We start from the raw sequence: 9,247 nt of genomic DNA on the forward strand, positions 1-9,247 counted from the left end.
TTTTTGTTTTTTAAATTTAAATTATACTCATTCAGTTTAAAAATGTAAGTCATTTTTATAAAAGGTTAGATATTAAAAAAAATATAAGACCCTTTTGGTATTCCAAGATTTAATTAGTGTGTTTTTTTCCAAAAGTGTTTATAATAAATAAATTATTTTATATTTATTTTAAAATAAAGCATCTTATTAAATAAAAGTAAATATGAAAAAATCATATTAATTTGAAGACTATTGATTACTTTATTAGGGTGATATTCAATTAAAAATACTTTATATTTTAAAATGTTACTCTTATTTTTCATATATTCTAAGACAAATTATGTGGAAATAAGATAAAGTATTTTTGTATTTTTATATTCTAATAACTAAAAAAATGATTATATTGTACTAGGAATTAAAAAATATAGTGAATAGTAGTTGCTGAAGAAATTAAAAAATATAATTATTTTAAATTTTTCTTTTTAAAAAATTAATAAAATTTAATTTTTAGTATTGTCTTCTCTATTTCTTTTAAATAATATAGATTCATGCTCTCGTGCATCACATGAGTCTTTTTTTTTAATTAATTATGTTCAAAATTTGACATTAACAAATAGGGACTTGGCTTCTTTTTACTAACATTTTTTTTATTTTCTCTTCACTAATCTAAAATAAATTTAAACTATCTAAATTTGGTTTAGATTAAATTCGGATGGTCCGAATTTAAAATTTTTTTATTTACATTTATATTTTATATTATTAAAATAAAAATAAAATTTTTAATAAATCTATTTTATCACCAATTAAAATAATTTAGATATAATTTTAAAGGTCTAAAAATTAATATTAAATTTTTATAAATTGATTATCAAAATTTACTCTAAATGGTTCTGATTTAAATTTTAACTAATATTTTTTATAAAATTATATTTTTTTGAAAGTGTCAATTGAGAGATTATCTTCACTTTTAATATTATATTTATAAAAATAAAAATTTATAAAAATTATAAAAAAATTAGTATTAAATCTGAATTTTCTAAAATAAATCTTGATAGTTAATTTATAAAAATTATAAAAAAATTTAATATTAAACTAAATCATATATATCTATGTTCAGATTGAAAATAAAGTAAACTTATTTAATTTTTTTATTTTTTATTTCATTATTTTTATTTAATAAATATTAAATAAAAATAAAAATAAACAATTTAAATTTAAATCATCCAAATTTAATTTGTTCAAATTTAAGCAATCCAAATTTGATTTTAGGTCAGTAAAAAAGAAATGAAGGAAAAGGTCAGAGTAGACCAAGTCCGACGAATGGGCTTCCTCGTGTTCTCACACTGACTGTGACTGGTGACTGCCAAGTCTTTGACAAGCACCAATAATTCATATTACTTGCCCATGCACGTAGTCACAGCGATCCATGTCAAATTAATACTGATGCGCAAGAAACCTAGTCCTCCAATCTCCTTTATAAATTATTTTTAATTTTATTAATATCAACATAAAAAAATTAAAAATTAAAAGTATATAAAATTTTAAATATATTTCTATATAATAAATATAAAAAATAATATTATGTTATTTTTTCTCTCTTATAAAAAATAATTTTAAAAATATTTTTTAAATATTACTTAAAAAATTATATCATAATTTATAAATGAGATCAAATGAATATTTTAAATCATACTCTCTACATTCAAAAATATAAGATATTTTTAATCAAATCTCATCCTCAATAAAGTAGTTACCTACTTTTAAATTAACCCTATCTTTTCATATTCATCCACATTAAACACTTTATAATAAATATAAAGCTATTATTAATAGAGATACTTTAAAAAAAATAATAAATATATCTCAAAAAATTAAAAATTTCTTATTTTTTTAATATTTAATTTTTTAAAAAATATTTTATATTTTTAAATGAAAAAAATTAATTTATAAATGGCATCGAAAATATATTTGTACAGTTTTACTTTTAGCCTTTTAGGTAGGGATCAGAATTTAGAGCAATTTGAGTGTTCACTGGTCGTGCGATTAGCTTCATGCCTCGGATTCTCTCCTCCGCCGGGGTCTGCCCCGGGGGCATGATTCCACTAGTCAACTCACATAAAGTTGGGGTGTTTGCATTTTTTTTTTTTTAATTACAATGAAAACAAAAGCCTGAAAAGCTGCATACTATCACAGTCCATCTCAAGAGTTGATTTCTCATCATCCACCAAACTTATAAGTGGGATTAGTGAATGATCAAAGATATAAAAACTTTATGAAAATTAAAAGCATTTCTATCAAAATAATCAGCATACACATCATCTTCATACTAAAAATGCTAAACGTTTACTGTCCAATCTCTATGGATGAGAGATTGTGTATTAACTATAATATCTTTGAACAAACGATTTTTCCTGCATCCCCAAGTCAACATATTAATTGCCTCCATGTAGTTAAAAAATAAATTTATCTTATTGTGGCCAAGTTGCCAATAGAGACTTAAACCATAAATAATTCCTATGACTTCAGCTATACTGGGTGGAACATTTAGAAGTTTGTAACTAAAACCTTTGATCCATATTCGGTGTTTGCATATTCTGAAATTGAAAAATACGCGTGTGCGTTTAGTGTGTTACTATTTAAATTTTATTTTACTTGAATTTTTTTAGAAAAATAGATATTATTAAAATGGAATTTTGGATTATTGGGAATACAAAAATTATATAATATTTTAACGTATATAAAAAAATTATCAGTGGGACTTGTTTTTAATTTATTTTTTATTTTATAAACATTATGCGCATTTCTTGCTTTTTAAAATTCTCCTTTATAGTCACATCCTTATGTGTTTAAAATAATTTTAATTTTTTAAATATATTTTATTATTTAATTTTATATGGAAAATTTTTATGTAAAACAATTACAACTTGAGAAATAATTTTGCTTATTCTCTACAATGGCATCAACTCAAAGATTCTTTTTCTTTTTCATTCCCAGGAAGGCGTAAATGAAATTGGAGAGTAATTAAGATATAAGTATAACAAAATGTGTGATGTAATTAATTCCTTCATATGTGGATAGTGGGTGTCAAATATATTATAAAAACGATACCATACAAATATCCAAAAAAAAAAAAAAGAACGATACCATACATGGTGCAAATTATATCTTGCAACCTCAACTCAATTTTGCTTCTGCTTCAACTTATTCAATGTGTAATAATAATAATAATCTATTAAGGTGAATTGAACACAACAATAGGGCTCCTCACTTGGATATCACCATCACTCCAAACCAAAGATGCTGACACTATAGATGCTTCCAAGCTACCTTCAACACTTAGCACAAAGCTCTGCCTTTCACCACGAGAAGTGAAGGAAAGAACGTTTGGGTTCACTTGGATTTTCAGCCCAGGAGGACCAGTCACAGTGGCTTTGTATGTTGACTTTTCTGACCCAACATAAGTAACAGTTCTGCTAAAATTGCCACCTACATTGACGTTGGAGGGATGAGTTGGAAGAGCAAAGGACGGGTAATTTAAATCACTTGCTTTAGCTGATACAGAGCAGCTGCTACTATCCCCTGTGACAAGCTGTAATGTCCTTGTGCTGTACCCTTGTCCACATAAGAATCTCACAAAGTCTATTTCACCGGCATCGTATACTAAACCAGGATTCACTGCCTTTACAGGATCTATTTGACCTGCTCCATATGCAAACTCTGCATCTCGGTTGATCCTGGGATTCAATGGTCTAGCTGCAACCACCAACAAACACAACATGATATATGTTTTAGTTTTTCGCAAGTTGACAGACATGGTGTTTAGTGATTCAAGGATGGAAGATGTATCACCCGAGGTCATTAGAGCTGACTGGATAGCAGAAGGAGACCAGCTGGGATGGAATGATTTGACGTAAGCTGCTGCCCCAGAAACATGAGGACAAGACATGGATGTTCCTGAGATTATGTTGAACTTCAAGGTCCTGTTGTCACCGTCAACCTCAGAAATAGAGCCTTTTGGAGACCAACTGGCCAGAATGTTGACTCCTGGAGCAACTAAATCCGGCTACAATATTGAAAAAGAAGAAAACATTTGTGATACAGATAAGACTTTAATCTTTATCTATGTACGAGAGACCAAGTCATGATCAGCCATAGTTACCTTGAGAATATCGGGTGAAACACGGTTTGGACCTCGAGCAGAGAAGGAGGCCACTACAGGGGCCAATGTATCCTTTTCCGCATTAGTTCTATAAATGGTCGCAGTTGAGTTCCTGCAAGATTTCGTCGAGTAATTTCTTTTAGAAAGCTATAGTTCTGTAGAAGCTTTGTTAATCTATATCTGTAGCTTCAATGAATGGTTAATACCTTGTGGAATTCATGTAGCTGAAAATATTGGAAGCATCTTGCAGGTTCATGTATGAAGCAGGCAAGGGGAAAGCGAGAGGAGAGTCTCTTAAATTTTGACCTTGTGTCAATGCACCAGCAGCTTCTGCTATAAAGGGTCCTGAAGCTTGGCTTCTGCCTTCGCAGAGAACAATTTTCCCTTTGACCAAATTTGGATCCAATGTACCACCGCTGCAAAACCTGCACTTATCACACTATTTCATTAGCTAGAATGAAAACCAGAACTTATCACAATGTAGAGAGCTTCAAGGCTCTGTCACCTGGATGAAGATCCATCAAAGCCCTCTTTAGTATTTGGTGCATCCCCTCCATAAATTATAGGATATTGCTGACCCTTGAGGTCGAAAGTATTTATTGAAACTCCCTAAACATGGGACAAGGAGATCATTAATAAAACTTGACATTTGGATAATGTTTCCAGATGAGACAGTTACTAGGTAAGTGGTGACATTACCTCAAATATTTTGTTGTCACCTAATCCAACCTTGGTAAGTAACTTTCTATCAATGGTGCTAGCAGCCACGGAAATAGACCAAGGTGAAAAATTGGCGAGTGATCCAGGTCTGGGGCCAGAATTTCCTGCAGAAGTTACAGTCAATATTCCATTTCTCATGGCATGAAAAGCTCCAATGGCTAGTCCATCTCTGAAATAATTCTCATCACTGAACCCTCCAAGAGAAACTGACAGTATGTCCACTCCATCAGCAATGGCATCATCAAAAGCTGCTAGAATGTCTGCATCAAAACAACCATCGAACCAGCAAACTTTGTAGACGGCAATGCGCGCTGATACAGCACCTCCTCTTGCTGTTCCTGGTGCCAACCCTAACATGCTTGCCTGGCTAACTGAGTTTCCAGCTGCTGTGGATGATATATGAGTACCATGGCCATCATAGTCTCTTGGAGACTTTTCTTCACCCTCGAATGATCCATCAGATTTGTAATACTTCGCCCCAATGATTTTTCTGAAATATGGCAGCAGAATCTGTTAATGGAGTTTACTAAAACTAAATAAGTCTGCATGTATACGAGAATACACCTATTGCAGGTGAAGTTAGACGAGGATTGACATGTGCCCTTCCATTTCTTAGGTGGTGAACCCAATCCTTTGTCACTGAAGCTTTCGGACTCTGGCCAGATTCCAGAATCGAGAACTCCGATGATGACATCACTTTCGGTCGTGGCTCTTTGCACGTTCAGTGGGAAGCCGATGAAATCCCAAGATCTTGTTGTGTGGAGTTGTCTCTTTCGATTAGGGAACACGGAGACCACACCATCAAGTCCTGCATTATTGTGAATTTTCCGGGTTAACAACTCTGTATCGAAGACAGAGCATTTAAGTTCTGAAGAAGATAAACCAATAGTCTTCTTGCTCACCGGACATTCTTTCAGCTTCTTTCTGTGTCAGCTTCACAACGAAGCCATAGAAACTCCTTTTGTACTGATGGAGAACTGACCTGGCCGCAGCATCGCTGAAATCACAGATACAGATTTAATAAAATCAACCACAGAGTGATTTATCATTTGAAAATTTAAAAGTCAACTTCTCATCAAATATGCGCGCGCGCGCGCAAAAGTCTCCTCTCACGCGCGTGCTTGTGAGTTGAACTTTCCTATGGTGTGAGGTGTGTTAAAAACTATAATAAATTATTTATGTGCGACATTTAAAAAATGTAAGCTTTTATGACAAACTCGTACTTGCAACCTTGAAATTCCCAGTTTTACAGGATTGATGTATATTACCTGTCGGCAGCTTTTCGCAGCAAGCTTGTGTACTGTAACAATGCAGAAGCTTCATCGGAATTGCTGTTACCGGTGTAGACAATGTAAGTCTGCATTATCAGAAGACATAATTAATAGCCAGAAACTGAATCCTGGGAATTCAAAAAACAAGACAAAGAGACAAAAACATGCTTGACCTTGAGGTCATCTGAGGAAGAAGAGTGACATTGGAGCAGAAGAGAAGCAAAGCTAATAAGTGAAATCAACAGAGAAGCAGAAGATTTGCTGTCCATTGCGAAGTTCGTCTAGTAGTACTGACCTAACAAGCTTACAGCAATGTGGGTTTATATAGAACATGGAAGACTAAAATTCTACAGGACCATGTGACTGCATTTTCTTCTTCAATCATCGAATCCATCAGAAATTACTTTTCCAAGAAGCTTTTGGCAAGGAGTATGGAGTATGCTGTCCATCAATCAAGCAAAACGCGTGTTAATAAAGTCGTGATAAGATTTGGACGTCCATGGAGAAAAGTCTACACCCGAGAAAGGAAGGCAGGGCAAGAGCTGTATAACCTCGAGCAATTGGAAGTATCTCAGCGAAACATAATTGGGACTTATACCACCCCTACAATCATCGCAATGATTTTCGTACCTTGTCTTCGACGTTCTTCTTCATCAGAAAATGGTGATTTAATTTTGGCTATAATACTCCAAGTGTTTCCAAAGCAAACGAGGTTAAAGAACGAAGGTTCTGAGTGGGGCTTAATATTGCTGTCACTCGTCAGACACATGTCGAGGGTAGTGTAGGAAGTAACCATCACAATCAGCATTCATGACTTTGTAATATTGTAGCGTGATCATATTAAAAGAAGGCGTTTTCAAACGAAGGTGGATATAAATGCCGTGTTTTTCAGACACGAGACGACCAAGTCAAAAATTATACTATGTGATGTTAAAAAGCGCGCGCACGATAAGATTTAAAGTCATTTTTATCTTTAAATTATATATAAAAGGTTATAAATATTTTTAAACTTAATTATTAATCAATTTTATCCCTTAATTTTAAATATTTCTTGTTTTATTATTCTGCCATTTTTTCACTATTAATTGATCGTTAGTGGATCTCAAATTATTTTTTTAAAATTTTTTATTATAAAACATTTGAGTTGAGAGACCAAAATAGCCCTTAATTTAATAAAAAAATATTTTAAAATAATGAGACCCATTAATAATTAATAAATGTTAAGTGTTTTTAATAGTAAGGTGATAATGAAAAAAATTTTTAAAATTGAGAGATAAGATTAATTTATAATTAAATTTAAAAATATTTATAATTTTTTATGCACGTTTGAAGGATAAAAATAATCTTCAACCTTTCATGATATATTGATGATCATCTCACTGTCACCGACCTTCCTTCAAACTTGAAGAATGTAGGGTTCATATTAGGTGATGAATGGCCCAATGCCATCATGATATGCTAGCTTTTGGACCAAAGACCAAAGGACTTGCTAAAGCCATTCATAGAGATCAGAAGAGTAACATTATCCATTAACGAATCTTGTCCTGTGATATACTTTTTCTGAAAAATATTTAAATATATTTATTATTGGAGAAATGAATCTTAAGTAAATTATTATTTCTCAAATTTTTAATTTTGTAAAATATTTATTTATTTATCTTGCATATAAAAAATTAAATGAGTTTGAGTCTAGTGCACTCATAAACATAAATTAATAAAAGCAAATCTTATGCTTTAGAACATGTTTATCAAGTTGTTTATTGATAATTTTTTTCAACAAAATATTTATCTTAACAATAAATTATTTTTTGAAACATAAGCTATTATTTACCAAATTATATACTGTTTCTGTTTAAAAATATAAGAAATTTTTAATTTAATTTCACTCATAATAAAATAGTTATTTATTTTTAAACTAACATTATTTTTTTATATTTATCTCTATTTAATAGAATGTTTCACTCAAAAATAAATATAAAGTAATTTTTTTTCGTTAGGAGAACTATTGAAAAAAAACACACAATGATTATACCTTAAAATATTAAAAATACTTTATATTTTTAACTTTTAATTCCTCAAAAAAATGCATTATATTTTTTAACGAAAAAAATATTATTATAAAAAGATAAATTAAAAATTTATATACAGCATATTTTTTTTATTAAAGATATCTTTATGCATAGATTTATTATAACATTTTTATGTATTGCACAGCACCGGCACTTCGTAAAAAGATTTTTTGATTTTTAATATAATGTATGCGGATGGTTATTTAGTACCCAATTTTACCTCTATTATAAATTTAATTTTTTGTCTCATCATATATTATGTATTTATTTTGGCCAAAAATATATTGTGTGTTTATCTCTTCCTATTTTCAATAGGGGTGAAGCTAAAAAAAAAAATATTTTATGACATATTTAATAAGTTAACTATCATTCACTAGTCTTAGTAAAGAAGCTAAAATTACCTTATAAATAGGAACAAAAGAAAGTAGTAACTAGAGGTAGTAATTCAAGCCAATCCAAATAAACACAAAAAATCTTAGGATCAAGTTTAAAAGATTTTTTCAACTCCAACCTTATTTAGGCTACCCGAGTAAATCTAAAAAAATTTAGGCCAAGTCTAAATCTAAATGTGCTTCACCCGACTACCGAAAGTCCTTTTTTATTATTAATAGAATAATAGTAAAATAAGATAAAAATTAAAAATATTCATTTTTTAAAAAAATAATATTAGAATTGGATAAAAAATTTAAAATAAAAGAATATTTTAACAATTTCGATATTCAGCCAATCCAAATAAGCCCGAAAGTTCATGGGGTTAGAGACGATTTTGCTATATAGGCTTTTTTTATATATTTGAGTATTTTAAGCTTGGCTCAAATAAACTCGACCTGTCTAAATTACCAACTTTAGTAATAACTAACTAAAATAATGATAATAGTAATAATTACCTATTTTAAGGTCTTTTTTTGCCATCACCTTTTTTAGTTTAGGTTGAAATCATGAAATGATTAACATTTACTTTGGTACTTACAGGCATAGAATATATTTTATTTAATTTTATTTATAAATCACTTCTAATATATTTGATTAAAATTAAAAAAAAATTAAAC

General features: G+C 30.1%; 1 protein-coding gene across 2 annotated transcripts; it reads right to left on the bottom strand.

The window, feature by feature from the left end:
- Window positions 1-3,024: 3,024 nt before the first annotated feature.
- Window positions 3,025-6,833, bottom strand: LOC129301918 (cucumisin-like). Of its 2 annotated transcripts, none has more exons than XM_054940545.1 (11): window positions 6,681-6,833; window positions 6,303-6,570; window positions 6,127-6,215; window positions 5,761-5,855; window positions 5,423-5,666; window positions 4,838-5,348; window positions 4,644-4,747; window positions 4,345-4,563; window positions 4,139-4,250; window positions 3,829-4,042; window positions 3,025-3,732 (listed from the first exon to the last, which is right to left on the bottom strand). In XM_054940545.1, exons 2-11 carry the CDS (start codon window positions 6,396-6,398, stop codon window positions 3,212-3,214), a joined length of 2,205 nt encoding a protein of 734 aa, XP_054796520.1. In that variant the 5' UTR covers window positions 6,399-6,570; window positions 6,681-6,833; the 3' UTR covers window positions 3,025-3,211. The 2 variants fall into 2 exon arrangements, with proteins under 2 accessions (XP_054796520.1, XP_054796521.1); XM_054940546.1 differs by having other exon boundaries at window positions 6,760-6,827.
- Window positions 6,834-9,247: the final 2,414 nt, after the last annotated feature.

Source organism: Prosopis cineraria, unplaced genomic scaffold, assembly GCF_029017545.1.
Source record: "Prosopis cineraria cultivar Desert tree isolate PC_DT_omini unplaced genomic scaffold, ASM2901754v1 PC2, whole genome shotgun sequence".
NCBI classification, from domain to species: Eukaryota; Viridiplantae; Streptophyta; class Magnoliopsida; order Fabales; family Fabaceae; genus Prosopis; species Prosopis cineraria.

What these genes read in the sequence shown, in the direction of transcription:
- LOC129301918 (XM_054940545.1), bottom strand. Translation starts at nt 6,398, where the DNA reads ATGGACAGCAAATCTTCTGCTTCTCTGTTGATTTCACTTATTAGCTTT. An exon ending in GTGACAACAAAATATTTGAG is followed by an intron (nt 4,748 to 4,837) that starts GTAATGTCACCA and finishes TCCCATGTTTAG; the next exon opens with GGAGTTTCAATAAATACTTT. An exon ending in GTCAGCTCTAATGACCTCGG is followed by an intron (nt 3,733 to 3,828) that starts GTGATACATCTT and finishes TGGTGGTTGCAG; the next exon opens with CTAGACCATTGAATCCCAGG.